At 39.0% G+C, this 19,302-nt stretch overlaps 1 protein-coding gene across 5 annotated transcripts in view; it reads right to left on the bottom strand.

Annotated features, from left to right (window-relative positions):
• The window catches only part of itprid2 (ITPR interacting domain containing 2), a 59,692-nt gene extending 40,642 nt beyond the window's left edge, over nucleotides 1–19,050 (bottom strand). For 2 of the 5 annotated variants that reach the window (XM_055015115.1, XM_055015117.1), the window contains exons 1-6: nucleotides 18,926–19,050; nucleotides 10,808–10,909; nucleotides 10,019–10,180; nucleotides 7,490–7,532; nucleotides 4,542–4,591; nucleotides 4,278–4,331 (exon numbers count right to left, since the gene is read on the bottom strand). In XM_055015115.1, the coding sequence (XP_054871090.1) occupies nucleotides 4,278–4,331; nucleotides 4,542–4,591; nucleotides 7,490–7,532; nucleotides 10,019–10,180; nucleotides 10,808–10,850 (352 nt within the window). In that variant the 5' untranslated portion in view covers nucleotides 10,851–10,909; nucleotides 18,926–19,050. Of the gene's footprint in view, nucleotides 1–4,277; nucleotides 4,332–4,541; nucleotides 4,592–4,861; nucleotides 6,575–7,489; nucleotides 7,533–10,018; nucleotides 10,181–10,807; nucleotides 10,910–18,648; nucleotides 18,668–18,925 lie in introns of those variants that run through there. The other 3 variants (XM_055015118.1, XM_055015116.1, XM_055015119.1) reach the window with 3 other exon arrangements.
• Between the last annotated feature and the right edge of the window lie 252 nt (nucleotides 19,051–19,302).

Genomic DNA, 19,302 nt, shown 5'->3' with positions numbered 1-19,302 from the left:
ATCAGTGATGACTGCAATCCACTTAGTTTAAGTCCAGCTGTTGTCGTCTCACTGGGGCACTTAGAGGAATTAAACCATTGTTAACATGCTTCGGTTTCACCTGTGGTTTTCCTGCTATGACAAGTCCCAGCGTCTGCAGTGGAAAAGGCCAATTATGGAGCGAAGGAGCGAGCAGCTGTGTGGTCGTACGAAATTAAATCAAGTTTACTGCATTTTTGTTGGAACTGAAAAGCACCCAAGGCTGCTGTTCCTGCACAGGATGTCCCAGATGGAATCTAGGCAAACCCTGACCTCTCAGCATCGACTAATTAGATGCTTTTTCTGTCTGACTTTTGTCGTTTGTCTCATGGTTTTGTCGGTTCGTTTCTCGTTTTTTGTCATTTTTTTGTCTCATTTGTGTCATTTACGTTATTTTTTGTCTCATTTTTGTCACTTTGTAACTTTTTTGTCAAATTTTTTAATTTTGTAACCCTGTCTTTTTTATTTTGTTCCGTGTCACTTGTCTCATTTTTTGTCATTTTGATTCTCACGTCATTTTGTGTCTCATTTTTGAAATATTTCTTAATTTTTGTCTCGCTTGTGTTGTTTGTCTATTCTTTATCATTTTGTTTCTCGCTTTTGTCATTTTCTGTCTGGTTTGTGTTGTTTATGTAACTTTTTTGTCACTTTGTAACTTTTTGTCAAATTTTTTGTCTCTTGTTTTGTCGTTTGTCTCATTTTTTGTCATTTTGTTTCTTACTTTTGTCATTGTGTCTCAATTTTGTAATGTTTTGTCTTGTTTTTGTTTTTTGTCTTTTTTTTGTCTGACTTTTGTCATTTGTTTCATGTTTTTGTCATTTTATGTTTCCTTTTTGTCTCGCTTGTTGTTTGTTTCTCGCTTTGGTCATTTTTGTCTTGTTTTTGTCATTTACGTAATTTTTTGTCTCGCTTTTGTCGTTTGTACATTTTTTTGCCACTTTGTAACTTTTTGTCTAATTTTTTTTGTCTGTTTTTTGGTTTGTTTCGTGTCGTTTGTCTCATTTTTTATTATTTTGTTTCTCGCTTTTGTTATTTTTGTGTCTCATTTTTGGAATATTTTCAACTTTCAACTAATTACAACCTATTCAGCCCCAGATTCCACCGGCTGATCTCCGACCACACACAGAAACACACACTCCGTAAAGTCATTACAGGTTATTGTTCACTCAAAAACACGTCCACCCTCTCGCCATCAGAGCAGTTACCGATGTATTCACAGCAGATCACAGGAACGATGAAAACTCTCAGAGGAGACTCAGTCATGCATGCAGTGTTTCCACACCTCTGCTGCTGTTGACTTTTCCTTCAAGAAGAAACAAGACCGAGGAATGAGGACGGAGCGTCACGAGACGTTCTGTTGGTTCAACCGACACCATTCTGTTTGCCAGACGCCTGGCCTTCATTTACACCCTCGATCAGGCTCATTACTGCTACTAACGGACACACACGGTGCTGACTGATGAATAGTTTTTAATAAACTACTTATTAAAAAGAGAGAGGCAACTGTCTTCTTATGAAGCTGACATGCCACAGTCCCATTGCAACATGGCCTATAAAGCATTTAGACACTTAAGTCACACTTGTCAAAGGAATGGCATTTATTTGAAAGAGAGCTATCATAAGCACAAAATATTCCACAAAAAGAAGTTTGCTGGGTTTTAAATAGTAAAATAGGAGATACTAGGTTTAAATCGAAGACAAAAGCAAATAAATATGGATCACAGCTTGCAGAAATTCTCAACAATGTCTGTCCAGGGCATCAACCAGTTTCTATAACAGCTGTGGTCCATTTATCCATACCAGGGTGTTAAATGTGAAATTAACCCACATTTCTGAAAGCTGTTGTCTCTCTGTGCTTGTTTATTTTTAACTAATTTAGACCGAGTTATCTTATTGTTTGAGCTACTGAATAGTTTCCATTGTTCCCAGTGAGCATCACATTCAAAGTAGTCCACAAACTGAATTGTATCTGCTGTACTTTGACAGTTATGCAGTTAAATCTACTAATAGCTACCCATGAACCTTTTGTTGTCAGTCACAAGTCATCTATTTTTCAAATACGCCCAATTGTGCACGTTAGAATTTTCTCTAATCTCACTCTAAAAGCATTTAATTAGCCTTTTTCCAGTTTTCAGTTCATCACATGGACAAACTTGTGTCAGAAAGGCTGCATCCAAAATCCCTTGCTGTTTACTCTATAGTGCACTGGGTCAGTAAATTCATCCACTCTGTAGAGCGTGTACACTAAAGAATGTAATGAACAGCATGACCGCTAAGCAGCTGACAGCAATAAAACAAAATGCCAATGCTTATCAAGTGTTTGAAAATTAAATTTGCTTTGCACTACTGAGCAAACCACTGAGTTTCCTTCATATAGAAGGTAATTTCAGACAGTTTCAGATGGCCTCCAGTTGTGCTCGATTACTCCCCATCCCTACTCTCTTGATGACCAGCATTCATAATAATATTCTACACCCAAGTAGGCCTACATTGCACCAAATCCAACTCATACAGTTCCTAGAGCTAATTTTATGACAGATTAGTACTTCGTGTTCCTGCTGCTTGGACAAACAAACAAGGACAGCTCTCAGGTTTTTTCAGACACTTTCGTCTAAACGTCTAGACACTAAACGTTCAGCTTCATCACGAGACCACAGTGATTCTTTAGTAAATTTTATGTTGTATCTTCACCAGCGTAATCTGGACCAAAATTCACCCCTTCCAAGCAAACTTCTGCACAGATCGTTGTACACCAAGGCATGGTGGCCAGTGTCAACACTTTGGGGACAAAGTGACTTGAGGACAGCACCAAGTAGCACCAGTTTAAAAACCCAAAGTCTGACAGCCAGAATTGTTGTCATTTAGAGCGGTACGTTAATGGTTTTACAAGTGACAGTGTAAGTTATTCATCCATCCATCCATCCATCCATCCATCCATCCATCCATTTTCTTCTCTTATCCGGGGTCGGGTTGTGGAGGCAGCAGATGAACCAGGTCATTCCAGACGTCCTTTCCCCTCAGCAACATTTTCCAGCTCTTTCTGGGGGATCCCGAGGCATTCCCTGGCCAGATGAGATACATAATCCCTCCAGCGGGTTCTGGATCTACCCTGGGGTCTCCTCCCAGATGGACATGTTCGGAAAACCTCCAAAGGAAGCTGCCATGGTGGCATCCGAATCAGATGTTCAAACCACCTCAACTGGTTCCTTTAGAGGAGAAGGAGCAGCAGCTCTACTCCGAGCTCCCTCTGGATGTCTGATCTTCTCCCCCTATCTCTTAGGTTGAGCCCAGCCACCCTACGGAGGAAGCTCATTTCAGCTGCTTGTATCCGCGATCTTGTTCTTTTGGTCACTACCCAGAGCTCATGACCATAGGTGAGGGTTGGAACGTAGATGGATGGTAAACTGAGAGCTTCTCCTTGCAGCTCATCTCCCTCTTCCCCACGACAGTTTGGTACAACGCCCACATTTCTGCTGATGCTGCACCAGTCCTCCTGTCCATCTCATGCTCCATTTTCCCATCACTCGTGAACAAGATCCCGAGATACTTGAACTCACTCATTTGAGGAAGCATCTCCCCCTTATCCTGAAGGGAACTATCAAACGGTTTCCAGCAGAGAACCATGGCCTTGGACTTGGAACTTATTAATTTAGCAAAAAAAAAATACTCGTTCAAAGTTGTTCTAAATGTGTTTTCCAATTTAGCCAAGATTTTATGAAATGACAATATAAACCTTATGAAAGATTACCAGTCAAAAATAACAGTGATTGAACCATTGCCTCTAAAGATTCACGGCTACAACAACTGTGGTGTCGACAGACCAAGCTAACAGAATTATTGTGAGACAAGAAATCACCTTCATCACTTGAAGACTGGACTGAACTCATGTCCAATGTACCAAGTTATGAACAAACCAGACTGGAAGACACGGAGCTCATTACTGAACAGCAACAGCAATCAATATCGATTTTGAGCCTTTGCGCTGGTAAACTAAAAGTACCGGAAATTAGAGATTCAACTAATAATTTGAGGTTTAAATCAGGTGTTTCTGGACTAATGAACCATAGTAATTTGCCGGGCAGTGCAAACAATATCAACCATAACATCTGACTCCTACTGACAATGTGACTATTTACCTAAATGTCAGTGTTTGTTAAGTTTCCAGGGTGCAGAAAGAAAACACAGAAATAGGGGAAACCATAAACAATGAGCTGAAATCAGCAATCTTATTTGCATTGTGAGTGTTCCTCTGAACTGACCTTCAGCTCCCAGTGAAAGGTCATCTTCAAAGCTGCAGCCGTTCCTCAGCGCTCCTGTTCACACACAAAGTAGAAAAGTTGTGTAATCCTTTCAGTAACAAATAAGCACTAAACTCAGCCAAACTTTAAAACAAGCTGTGACGGCCGGTTGCAAGTATGTAAGTTCTAAAGCAAAGTCCAGAGAACAGAGGCAGTGTCAGCATCCAAACAGGTTGTGATCCTGATAATGTAATAAATAAACAGCACATAGAAAATGTTGATTACCTTTACTGGGAGAAGCACTCTGATCATCTAGAGAGGCTCCGAGGGGCGTCCTGGACAAGAGACACACGGCGAGGGTTACATATTAACCTAAACCATAAACGGGGACTAAAAACGCAAAAATCCAACAGACATTCCTATCAGTAAAGTCAGGTCAGCTATTATTAGTACACAGCATACAAGGTGAAACACATCAGCTGCATCACTTAGCATTACAACATCTACAGCCCACAACAGATACAGAAGAAGTCACGGATATAAAGAACACATGATGTAAAAAAACTACAATTTTGTGTCTTCTTGTAGCCAGTGTGCATACTTACATTGAAAGAAATGTGATGCCAATATGTTTTGCCTTTAATGTTCATCTACAGTAAACTTACTGCTACGTCAGGATGGTGATGAGGACATAAAGAAAACCTATCTTAGATTCCTGGTTGACATAAAGCAAACTCTACCACCAAAACACCCCATTGGATATAAGAAATGAACAAGCAGTCAGGCAAAATCCAGGTTATGCAACGCTCACAGCCCACACTGAGTACTGACCAGGCTGTGATAGCTATCACAACCGTGCGGCTGAGGCTAACTATCCAACCATACATGTTAGTCCATTGAATACAAAATGAAGCTTAAACTTAACCATGAAAATATGGCTAGGCATACCAGGATAACTCCTAGACTAGGCTAACTGGCTATCAGGCTAAGCTAAACTATCCAAGGGTCAGCTGCTTGTCAGGTGAAAAACAGATAAAGTCTTACTATGCCAACGTTAGCTGCTTGTCAAATGAAGTCTAGACAAGCTAAGCTAATTCCCAATCAGTCGAAGGCAAACTATACCAACACTACTTCCTGTTAGGCTAAGGCTGAATAATATAGGATAACTGCCTGTTAAACAAAGGCAAACTATACCAACGCTACTGCCTTAGCAGGCTAAGGCTAAGGGTAGCTGACCCAGGTTACCTGCATGTTAAGGCTAACTGCTGCTAACTGTCTGTTAAGGCTTGTTGGCAAAGGAAAAGTAAGCCCAGCTAAATGGCTGTTACAAGATGGCTAACTACACCAACGCTACTACCTGTTAGATTAAGTTTAAGTAACTGAGAACTAGATGAAGGTCAACTATGCCTACACTATTTACACTATTGCTTGTTAGGCTAAGGCTAGCCTAACAAGTTTAAGTGACTGAGTACTAGATGAAGGCCAACTATGCCTAAACTGTTGACTTTTAGGGTAAGTCTGAGTAACCCTTGCCAACTGCATACTAGATGAAGGCTAACTCTCCCAAAACCACTGCCTGTTACTCCTACGGCTAAGTAACATAGGCTAACTGCCTATTAAACCAAGGCGAACTATACCAATACTACTGCCTGTTAGGCTAAGGCGAAGTAACTCTGGCTAACTGGCTGTCAGGTTAAGGCTACCTATCCAAGGACAAACTCCGTGTCAAGCTAAAGCTAAGTAACAAAACTTAACTGCCTGTTAGGCTAAGACTAGCTAACCCACTTTACTGCCTGTCAAGACTAATCCCTGCTAACTGCCTGTTAAGGCTTGTTCTGCAAATTTAGAGTCAGCCCTACTAAATGGCTGTTAGAAGATGGCTAACTACACCAACACTACTACCTGTTAGGCTAAGTCTAAGTAACTGAGTACTAGATGAAGGCCAACTATGCCTAAACTACTGACTTTTAGGCTAAATCTGAGTAACCCTTGCTAACTGCATGCTACATGAAGGCTAACTATGCCAACACCCCTGCCTGTTAGGCTACTTTGAAGTAACTCCGGCTAATTGCCTATCAGGTTGAGACTACCTATCCAAGGACAAACTCCGTGTCAAGCTAAAGGTATGTAACGAAACCTAAGTGCCTGTCAGGTTAAGGCTAAATAAACCAGGCTAACTGCCCGTCTTGTGTCCTTGTCAAACCAGGCTACTTGCTTAGTCAACGGCTGACCTACACTAAATATCCCAGGCTAAATCCTGTCTATGGAAACTATCCCAGGCTAAATCCTGTCTATGGAAACTATCCCAGGCTAAATCCTGTCTATAGAAACTATCCCAGGCGTTCTACTGACCAGACTAGTTGTCCCAGGATAACTAGCTGACAGTAGCAGTAAGGTAGCAGGTCTGAGCTGCTGTCTGCAGCCGGACGCTGGAAACACTGAGCTGTTACACAACCTGCAGCTCTTATCAATGGGACAAACTTCATTCCACTATTCAACACACACACTAATACAGACACACACATGGATGGTTGTGTAACAGCGCGCAGCCGCAATGTTCGCCAATCCTCCCACTTTCCAAAGGCAGCCATGTTGGCCCCAGGCCCCTGCCCTGCAGCTGTTGCTATAGCAACCTGTGATTCAGATTCTGCCGGTCATGTTACCACGGTGACGACGTGTCGGGCACGTCAGAGCGCTGTCGAGGGTTGTGAGTGACAGCGGTTGAAGCTGTGTGTGTGTGATAACAGTGTTGACTCAGCAGGAGGAACCCCTCCTCTGTTTACTTTCTTTTTTTCTGCCTTTCTTTCCATCTTCTGTCGACCTCTTCCTGTGTCTTTCTTTCCTTCTTGGCTTCTTATTCGCTCCAGCGGCTCTATGGGGCCTATCTCTGGGCGTCGCTCTGCTCTCTTTGTGTGTGTGTGTGTGTGTGTGTGTGTGTGTGTGTGTGTGTGTGTGTTTCTGTGTGTTGTATGTCAAGGCGTTGGCTCGACGTCAGCAGCTGATAAAAACGCTCCTGAGCACACACACCTCCAGACACAAGGAAAACATATTGATAAACCAGTTAACCAATCCGTCACTCAACCAGGCAGCTGCTTGTAAAGGAACATCTGCTTTTCACACTTCTGTTCAATCAGGAATAAAATGCATTTTTCTGTTCAGTTTTTTTGATTGATTGGTTCTTAGCTCATTTGTAATAAAATCAACTTGCACCAGGTGTTGACGGGACGCCGTACCTGCATTCACTCAGCCAGTTGGTGATCTTGTTGGGAACTTGACCTGACAGAAAGAGACACATGAGCAGGTTAGAGGAGTACGACAACAGATGCTGTCCTGCACAGTGATTACAACATGCTGTAAAAGCTTTACAGCGGTGCCACACTTAAGGATATAACTCTTAACGTCTCAGCTGATGGTAATAACGGAATCAGCAGGCTGAACGCTAAATGATCCACATCCTGCTCCTGCTCACAACACTGTAGCTGCAAATACTGATTCATTTCATTATGATCAGGACTATTTTTGCAGTTGGCTGTTTAATGAAAATTGCAAATCACAGTTTCCCACAGTTTTTGGTCAAACCAAAAGTCCCATAAGCAGGAAATGCTCATCTGTTTGCAAACGATTTAAATATAATCCAGTCTGTCAAGCCTTCTCCGTTTGCAAGGGCACGTGTGACGTAAATCCCAAGTCTCCAAGGGTCAACATGGATCCATGTGCAGCCGAAAATTAGTGACTGTTCAAGCTGGAAGTACTTTAAACAAATGCTTGTCATGAGGACAGACTGTTGTAGGAGATTCTTTCTCTACAGTCTTATAATTCACCATGAAAAAAGTTGTAATTGAAGTTGCCTCTGCAGGATTTTGGCGGTGTTTTGATTTGTACTTACTTTACATCGACGTTGCCCAAACACAGGAAGAAGTCCTAAATTCTCCAGAAATCCTGTGCTATGTTCACCCACAGGAATAATCAATGTCATGGTGCTACAATCCAATCTATAACTAGCTGTTTTATCCTGGTAAAGTTACAGGCAGCCTTTCAGGAGCATCCAAACAAGCCAAGTGTGTTTTTCTGTGTGCAATATTAGGTGCAAACTAACACGCACCTACTGTAATATGAAAAGAACCACATCTGCTGCTTGTTTTCTTATTGGTCATGTGGAAACCATCAACTGAGCCGTCTCCCAAAAGTTAGGTTCTTGCACGACTAAATTGCATTTAATTTATGTTTGAAAGGAACATGTTTTCTTCCACAAAAGGTAAGACTGTGATGCAGTGGGAGAGACTTCCAGTTTGAAGGAGCCACAAAGTAAGAAGGATGGAGGCGTAAGTCAGGAACTTCAGCTCAGTAGACCGACGTTTGCACCCTGTGTGGGACCATAATTCTTAGGACAGTCTTATAATTTCTGCAAATATGGAAGGGGGCAGTTAACTTAAAATTTTACAACTACACTACAAGGGCAACACTGTGCCTGCTAAGCAGTTGTGTGTAGCCACAACCTACTGTGCATGTATGAAACTAAGTCTTCCAAGCAGACACCCACAAAATCGAAAAGTGGTTAACAACTTTGCATGTGGACCAGTTTATAGTCCTTAAGTCAAGCTATGAGCTAAAGCCAAGCTAACGTCTTTGTAGGATCGTATTTAGACACTTTGAGCTAAATGCTAACATGTTCTTGTTAACAATACTTCTATTTAGCAAGTGTCTTTATCTTCAGTTTAGCCTGCTAGCATGCTAACAATTGGGAATGCCAATCGAAATATAGGTACTTGATCAGCAATTATTGGAGCTAGAAGGAAGTTCGAGGAAACACTAGTGTCATTAGAGTGTATTTTGCGGGGGATATTATCTTAATCTTGATGTTAATCTCTAGTACTGTTAGAAAAAACAGTTCAACACTGTCAGAGCTTCTATTGGACTTAAACACAACTGCAGCATAATGCAGCTTTTCGGTAGTATCTGTAAGCAAAACAATATACTACAAGTGGTAATATTTGTTTTGAACTTCATATCAAGATACATTTTTGATAAATTAAGTTATTAAAAAACTCGGACATAGTCAGGGCTTATGTCAAGCTATTAGCTAAAGCTATGCTAGCGTCTTTGTAGGATTTACTTAGACACTTAGAGCTAAATGCTAACATCAGCATGCTCACATACTCGTTAAAACTTCTGTTATTCAGCAAGTGTGTTTACAATGTCTACCTTTTTAGCTTAGCATGCTAGCGTGCTGTCAAAGCTGAAGGAAACACCATCGTTAGATTGTATTTTGTGAGGGACACTATCTTAACCTTTATGTTAATCTCCAGTACTGTTAGAAAGGAGCTGTGTTTTTCCCCATTCACTTCAACACAGTCAGAGATCTACTGGACCTTAAACAAAAGTGGAACTTAACTTAGAAGTCCAACATCAATATTTGTGAGCAAAGAAATAAACTATGTGTGGCAATATTTGTTTAATACTTTACATTAAGACATATTTTTGATATATGAAGTTATAAAAAAAAAACTGGGACATAGGTGTGTACTGAGTGGAAGATTTTACAGCTGGAAAAAAAACTTTCCATCGGATGGACAAACTGTCATGGAGACACCGTTCCAGTAAACATATGCAGCTATACCACATAAACATAAAGATAAAATCATCAGATAACAATCCTGGACTTTGGCTGTCAGCTGAGGTGAGCTCTCTGCCGTTATATAGTTAATGTAAAATACTTTCTAAACATTCTGACATTCAACAACTCCAGGCAAGTTCAGTCTAACCTGGCTCCTCCGAGGGTCTCTGTGTGTTACCATTAGTCTGGGTCTGTTGGGGTCCCTGGGGGCCACAGTCCCCTGGTTTTGACTCCTGCCAGACGGAGTCTTTGCTCTGGGCCCAGGCCCGCCGCCGCACACAGGCCATGCTCATCGACTTCAGTCTGGGATCTGAGGATCAATGGAGCATGAAGTCATCGATCGGGTTGGGCAGGTATTTAACGCAACAAACACAGCTGAGTCAGAACAAACACACACAGCAGGTGAGCAGCTGAGGCATCACATGAGTCCTCATCCTGCATATCTGGGACGGCTAACTGTTGTTTCTGACAGTTATAAAGACAGAACTGAAGGACCAGCATTAATGCAATATCAGACTGAACTGCAATATACCCAAAAACTCACAGGAAAGAGATAAATCTGCATGAATGCTTCGAATTTATGCCATCCAGTAACAACAAACCATTAAAACCAGTGGTACCAGTTAATCAGCACCACCTTCCCTTCACCATTTTTATAGTGAATGTAAAACAACACCACAAACATATATATTTATAAAAGTTATAAACGTGGCATAACATGTTTGTCTGTATTTCTAGTTCATTATTTCAATGGTTTATCAATTCCATAAATTATTTCAAATTTTATCCATTCATTTAGCAAAAATGTATCAAATGTATACTTTTAGCTCAGTTTATTTTTTGCTATTTATATTTTAACAGTTTTTTTAATTTAATTAATTTTAATTTTTAATTAATTTAATTTATTTAATTATAGAGGCTGTTGAAGACGACCCACCTGTAGCGGCGCTGGTTTCCATTCCCAGAGCTCCACTCTCCATTTCTGATCAGTCAGAGAAGACTGACGACTCTACAGCGACATCAGCAACAGGTACCTCACCTGCACAGACACACACAATCCTTCATAGTTAGTGGCTTATTTAACAGAGACGGCGCATATTAACAAAGATTTTGCCTGTTTTTCATCTCTGGACAGAAAAAACTTAAAGGGGAAAAAACATTGAAAACAACAAGAAAAACAGAGAAGACTTTTACAGACATAGCACCACAGAGAAGTTGGTTTTAAGGGTTTTTACAACTAACTCGTGAATTGACCACCCCTGACCACCCACTGGCTGCAGTCATTCTCTGAAATCCATGTTTTCTTGCCATTTTTGCTGAACTTTGCATTTCCCCATTTCCTAGTTCTCCTCTACTTTCCAAACATGCAATTTTTGGCAATTGTACCCGACCGGCTGGAGCAATTTTTGCAATGGTTCGGCATGTTTACGCAGATGCACATATCTGACGAATCACCGTCTACATTTATATATTATCAAATATTTTTCTTGAAAATAGCAGAAAGAATTTTTAATGCCACTAAGAATGCCATTTAAGGCCTTAATGTTTGCAAAATCAATTTAATGACAATTAATGCTTTTTAATGCCCTGCAGAAACCCTGTGTTTACTCCCAACAGGAGCCTCTGATCTCACTGGGATCTCCAACACTGCCAGAATGAGACGTGATTTCCAGAGGAATTTCTATGGAAGAGACGTGGAGGGAGATGAGCTGGAGTAAAAAGGAACAGGAGGAAGGGAGATAGTTTGGAGAGATATATGAAGTTTCACACAGCTAGGGAACACTTTATTACTTTTACATTCTATATTCCTTATTTCTAAATAAATGACTTAACTCTTGATTTTTTTGTTTATATTATTATTTAAGGATAAGGATAAGGATAAACTTTATTGATCCCACAGTGGGGAAAGTTCACCGTTACAGCAGCTCCAAAGAAAAAGTATAAAGGCAGTGCAGGAATAGATAAGAAAAAGAAACAGTGCAAAACTTGCAGAAAAAAAAACATTATATACAGATGATTTTTGGCTGAGGTGAACAGACAGCAGAATGCAGTGAAGAAACACTCAGAATGGGTCTGATAATGATCTACCAGACTGAGCCTGGACAGCATCTCTGTAAAGAAGTTAGAAACAAAATTCTAAGCTGAAGCTTGTGTGTTTGATTGTGTTGGACATTAGAGCTCATCAATACGACTAACACGCAGATATCTGTGTGTAATCTCAGCTGGGCTCAGTGTGGGTGTGTTGGTCATTAATAATAAAGGAATCTTCTCAGCTTCTCATCTCACTACTAAACATCCTTCCACCGTTTCATCCCTCAAACCAGCAAACAGTTTGTTAGCAGCCAAACACTTCCAGTAGCAGCTCTAAATTAAAAATGAAGTGGACTTATGGCAAATACTTCCTGAGCAGTGGAGTTACTGAAGCTATCTACAGTGTGCATAGAATCCTATTACAGCTGGAACTAAAACAACCACTGACGAAGGTAGAAATGTAGAGATGTTCACATTTATGAAAATGTTTATTATGAACATTCTCAGCATGTTTAAAAGTTCCTCCCTGCATGTGCAAATAATAACAGAACCACACTGAAGTCATTAAACTGCTGCACATCAGCATCCTTCTCTATCCCACATAAATAATAAAATAAACAAAAACAATTTAATTGGAAAATGTATAATGTATGGTTTTTGTGTGTTTCAGATAGCCTAGAACTGCGGTTCCCAAACTATTTGGCTTGGAGTCCCCCTATAAGACGCACCTCACCCCTAGAATTTTGCATTTTGCAGACGGTCCCTGTTCACTCGTCGCACAGCCTGCTGCTCATAGACATCAGTCATTTCTGCAGCTTGAAAGACAGTGACCTTTGATTAAACTGGGCTTGTAGCATATTGTCTACCTTACAACGGTGGAAAAGAGGCATCGTTATGTTTAGACAACGTATATTTAATGAGTTATTGATGCCGGAAGTCCGAATTTGTGAATGTCTTCCAACTTTACCGAACTGTGTTTTGTTTCCTGACGTCGTAATTCGCTGGCTTCATGCTGTCATTTACGAGCATTTCACCACAAATAACATAATTTTGTCTTGTCCTTTAATAAAACCAAATTTAAGGTAACTCTCGAGGTATAGCCGGAGTTTTTAGGTACTGATGAATCTTCACCAGTTTTGCGTTTTTCAAACATCGTTCCCGTCAGTAATTTTCTAACTGCACACAGAAATAATAAATCGGGATGAGCGAGCGAGAAACCAGAAGAAAGCGTGGAGAGAAGTTGAAAGATCAAGGAGGTGTGGCCATCGAAGTAGCATAAATGTGTTTCAAAAATGTTTTATAGGTAGACTTATGATGACACAGTGAGTCTGTTACTCTGATTTTATCCAGAATTGGAAAATCTAATTTTTATAACCTCAGCCTCTGAGCAGACAAAGCTTTGCCCCCCTCTGATCTCTGGCGTCCCCTCTATGGGGGCACGGACCCCAGGTTGGGAACCACTGCTCTAGAAGATGTGTTTGACGCTATCTTTGGGAGCACTTGAAGGCCATGGTGTATCAGGTGAAGATACGAGACATAAATCATCTCGGAACGTATCACCAACGCCATTACAAGCAGAACTTAAACTGTGCTAATTCAAGTTCATCAAATATAGATATATAGGTAGATATAGATATATATATATATATATAGATATATATAGATATATAAAAGTCATATTTCCCACCAAGACGGCCAACGTGCTGTTTAGCGTCTTCCATTTAGAGTTGCTTGGTTCTGCCACTACCAGAACAACATGTGCTACGGTAAGTCTACTTGGACAAACTGCCCAAAATGCGTTGCCGAATTTTGAGTGATTGTGCGCTGCAGATGGAATAACTGCATTGAAATCACATTAACCCTCGTGTCGTTTTAACGTTTGAAAATGTGGGAAAAAAATATATATATTTTCACAGTGAAACTTCTGATGTCCACATTTTCAACATTTTTGGGAAATTTTTTAACATTTTTTGGTGGAAAAAAAGAAATGTTAAAAATGTTTCTTAAGAACATTCACAAAAAATCAACCAAAAAACAGCGAATATCGCTGGATTTTGGTTGATTTTTCTTGTGAATGTTCTTAAAGACAATATTAGAAGTTTTACTGACATATATGTAATCACTTTAGATATTTTTAGGATTTTTTTTGGAAGATATTTACTCATTTTTTGAAAATATTTACAAGAATTTTCTTGCCAAATTTGGGGGATTTTTTAAATACAACTTTTAAGGGAAACTTTTAAGGAATTACTGGAATTTTCTTCCTTAAGGTTTGGCAAATTTTCAGAAATTTGAGGAATTTTTTTTGCGGAATTTTTGGATTTTTTTCAGACAAGGAAACAATATTCCTTGGTGCCTGTAAATGAGGACAACAGGAGGGTTAATCGTGATTATGGATAAATCTGCATTAACGCATTCATTTTGACACATTATATTTTCAGACTCCACGTTGTGGGTTGGAGAGACAGAATGAACTCTTACCGATAACATTTATCACATTCACATGCTTATTGGAAGAGACACTTGAAGTTCAAATCTTAAGCAGCTACTATAAATATATATGAACTACACTCACACACAAACCTTTGAGCACTTGAGAAAAAGTTGTATTTTGGGCAGAACAAAGTTTTAGAATTAGAGGTACGAGGACACGAAGTCATATTTTGGGTGGAATAAACCTTTAAAACTCTATGTTAGGTGGACTGTACTGTATATATCTTACCTCTTTTGCATGTGTTGGAATTCTTCATATAGTTTTGTTTTATATGTACATCTGATTTTATTATTTATTGTTGTTAATTTAGCTTGTTTCAATGCACCGTCCAGTGGCAGCGACTGACATTTTCATGCCCCCATGTATGATGACAATAAAGCTATTCTACGCTAATAACAGTTACCTCATCTGTTATACTTCCTGAATTCATATATTTATTGGAAGAGATGCTTGAAGGTAAATTCAAGCAGTTACTATAAATATACAGTCTGGAGTTACTAGAGTCTCCAACCTGTCATATTTGGCAAACAGCTCAAATAATCCGTAATTATGTGTAAAATTTAAGCCATCATAAAAATCCCCATCACTGAACACTCATTAACAATGGTCTCAAAAAATATTAGCATTTCATGCAAAAACAATCTGTCAAAGCAGTGATGATTGAGATGAAATAGTTCTTTAGACTGATTGATTTGAGGCGTAACGGCCCATAAATGACACCAAAGGGAAAATTCCATCCCGCCGTTCAGACACCTGAGCTGGCATCGAGTCAACAAGCTGTGAAAACTAAAGCAGCGAAGTGGAAGTCAAACATCACGAGGAGAAGCTGGAAGAGGAGGAAGAGGATGGAGAGGAAGAAGATGAGAGGAGCCAAATGTGAATGAGAACATGTGAAACAGGAAACGAGTGTTTAGAATGATGAACAGAATGACTTCCTGTCCGAGTGAGGAGACAGACAGTTTATTTTTAGATTCCTCTCTGATGCAAAACCAACCGGAATGTCAGAAAACAAAAACAACAACAACAGAGTCGACTGCTGCAGCATCAGAGACAAACGATGCACAGATCAGATGTTCAGTCGAACTCTTTAAGACCTAAAGAGGTTTTAGAGTCACTGAAGGACAACAGAGCATCCAGAGCTGAGCCGAGCAACGAACCGTGATGCTTTTTACGATTTTCATACAACTTTAATGACTTTCTTGCACAAACAATTCACAAACTAAAGAAAACGGCAACAGTTTCACGCTTTCCTGAGCTAACATCTTCCCTTGTTTTGTCCGAACGGAAACATATTTATGGTTTTACAGGATCTTTAGTGATGCATGAACTAAACTATCTACATCTGTGGATAAAGGAGACTGGTATCAACTCTCATTTTTGCAGCTGGATGTTCTTACAGCTGCATTTTTGTTTTGTACTTTATCAGCCTTGGTTTAGAATTAAACGATTATTTGAAATAAAACTCTTATTTCTGCAAACTCTGGTTTCAGTCGGCACTTTATGCTGCGGCATAAATGTCACAGAAAACAAAGAAAAAGTGGCAAATGGTCCTAATTAGGAAGCTAGAACTGAGAAACATTCTGTAGTTTTATTTGAAAAAGAGCATTTTCAGTTCATTAGTTATTGAAATAGCTGCAAACTTTCACAACTGACGTGATTAATTATTTATTTCTGCTGTGTTTTTTAGACGTCCAGGTAAAAATTTAACATAATAATCAGAGTTTTAATGACTAAATGTCAGCATGGAGTTAAAACTCATAGACATAGACATACCCAAGTATAGAAAAAAATTACATAAAAAAAGACACACACACACACACACACACATATATACACACAACCTATTTGGGTCTTACAGGGTTAAATGCTGCTGCATCAACTCTTCACAAGACTTTGCTGTTTTCACCTGCAAATTATACATCTAATAATCAGCAGCTATTCATTGTTGAACATGTTTTTTATAAAGAAAAAATACATTTTGGTTCCAGCACACACATATACGAACAACAATCAGCCCCTAAAACGAAACATAAAAGAACCAATTCTAGTTACTGGTCAGAAAACACATTTTTATAACTGCAAAATTATAACAAAAATGTACAGAATGTTAAAATCTGATCGAACTATTCACACAAAACCTTATTTTTTTTTTAATATAGAAAAGAATTCTGGCAATTATTGCACATTTTAATTATGTAACTATTTGAAAATAAACATTGTCAGGTATTTCAGGGATTATTTACTCTAAAAACAGAAGTAAAATGATTAAATGCGATGCTGACGACTAACTCATAGAGAGAAATTTATTATCAGAGGAAGACGGCTGCAGATTGAGCCTGGAGATGTAACTCATCACAATATTGGAAGAATGTTCTGAATATTATCTGATGTAAGCAAAGCATGAATCTACGTTAGGTGATAAACTATTTAGAAATGTGGAGGGTTTCTGTCTTGGCCTGTTTTATGTCGCTGTTAACTGAGGATGACCCACTGACTGCAGGAATATTCAGCTGACTGTTAAGGAAACCTGTCGACCGAAACACAAACCAGATCCCGAGTGGAACCTGCACCGATGCGACCGTCCACTGTTTCTGCTCCAGCAAAACGCAGGCAAAGACTTTAACGTTTGTTTTTGGGATTAATGTCAAAAATAGTCGCCTCAAAGACAGAACAGTGATAACAGAAGCATCAGAGAGGTGTTTTATGAAACAAACATGAAAAATTAAGGTGGAAAATAACTCTAAAATCCATTTAGGTATACATAAAACAACTCTTCTAAATATGGAAAAGAGATGAAGAGATTGAAATCAACTATTTATATTGAATTTGAATCTAATTTCATGGAACTTTAACAAATACTTTTTACTCGACTACATTTACTTGATCACATTAGTTACTAGTTATAAATTAAGATTATGCAAACAAAACATAAACAATCAAAACATGAATGACATAAAGAGATGGAAAATATCTACATATATTCAATTTGACACATCACCACTTAAATTTGAGTATTTTAATTCCAGTGAGTTACGTTTACTTTATGACTTTAATTATTAATTACAAATTAGGATTCTGCAAACATAATATATGAATTTACATTATAAAAATGAAAAAATATGAAGAGACGGAAAATAATTACATATATTGAATTTGACATACTTGCACTTTACTTAAATATTTTAATTTCATGGACTTCATTTATGTAAGAATTTAACTTTTTCCATTTACTCGATCATTTCCGTTACAAAATAAGATTTTGCATATAAAAAAAATATACATTTCCTTTTAGATATAAAAAAGAGATGAAGAGAAGGAACATAATTTCATAAATTTTTTCCTCGACTACATTTACTTCTTTACTCTAGTTACATATTAAGATCCTGCAAACAAAACAAATGAGATGAAGAAAGTATTTTAATTTTAAACTTTATTCACAGGACAAAATTGTGTTTTTTACTCCACTACATTTACTTCATCACTTTAGTAAGTGGTCTCACATTTAAAGTCTGCATCACAGCATATAAAACTACTTTTAATATATGAAAAACGGATGAGGAGATGGAAAGATGGAAGCAGATTTTAAGACTCAAAGGCTTCTTTTTTGGAATCAATGTGATCAATAGTCGCCTGAATTTAGGTTTAAGAAGCTTGAATCTAATTTATTAATCGACTAAATGTTGGAGTTCAGTATCTGACTTTAGATTATGGAAGAATATTTATTTAGCTGCACTCATTAGTCTGGTAATCCATTCGTTAATTAAAAGAGAATTAGTCATCAGCTGTTCTGATAACTGATGAGTTCTTTCAGATCTTTTAGAAACAAAAAAAAGCCAAACCTTTCCTTTGTCGTCGGCTGTATGATAGTAAACTGGAAATATTGACGATACTTCAGTAAAACTTTGAGCTGTGGAGAACTATAAGAAGCATTTTTCACCATTTTGTCACATTTCACAACATTTAACCGACTAAATGTTGAAGTTCAGTATCTGACAAGTCACTTCTGAATACGGAAGAATATTTCTTCTGCTGCACTCATTAGTCTGGTAATTTATTAGTTAATTAAAAGCGAATTAACCTTAAATATTTGAGGTTTTGAACTGAAAATTTAATAAACGTTTTGCACCATTTTGTGACATAACTATTAATTAATTACCTATAAATGAGTTTAATGGACACGAGCAACGCAGCTTGTTTGTCAACACGCTCTTACATCACACACGCGCGCGCGCACACACACACACAGTACTGACCTTACAGATGCTGATCTGTCATGTGAACCTCCTCCAGTCTAATAAACTCCATGAATCTGACCTAAAAGCAGCTCAGACTGAATAAATCTCCTCTAAACCTGCTTCTGTCTTTCTGTCTTTCTATCTCTGTTCTGTCTCAGATCAAACCAACTTGCTGATCCAGTTCTCTGGTTCCTGCTCAGTGGGGCTCCACTGACAGCGGCTCACTAAAACCCTCCACAACGACAGCAGCGGCCTCTCAGCGGGCAGAGCGGCGGCCAGCGTCCCGGTAACTCACCGTCATGGTCCTCCGCAGTCCGCGTCTCTGCTCCCGAACTGTCACAAAAAGAGTCCAAACTTTTCTAAAAACACTCCAACATTCCTGCTTCCGCTTCCTGAAAGCAGCAGCGGCGTGGAGGAGGAGGAGGAGGAGGAGGAGGAGGAGGATGGAGGTGTGTCTTCTGGAGGCCGCAGCGGACCAACAGCGACACCTGGCGGACATCAGCTGTTCTTACATCAGCTGTTCTGACATCAATTGTTCAGACGTCAGCTGTTCTTACATACATGTTCATACGTACATGTTCATATATGTTCTTACATGTTCAGCAGTCCAGTAGTCTAGGTTTACTCCTGATCATATTGACAAGAAATTTAATGTAAATAAATAAACACATA

The sequence above is a fragment of the Amphiprion ocellaris genome, chromosome 11 (assembly GCF_022539595.1).
Source record: "Amphiprion ocellaris isolate individual 3 ecotype Okinawa chromosome 11, ASM2253959v1, whole genome shotgun sequence".
NCBI classification, from domain to species: Eukaryota; Metazoa; Chordata; class Actinopteri; family Pomacentridae; genus Amphiprion; species Amphiprion ocellaris.
The sequence above is the reverse complement of the archived record's forward strand: the minus strand, read 5'-3'. Positions and strand labels throughout refer to the sequence as shown.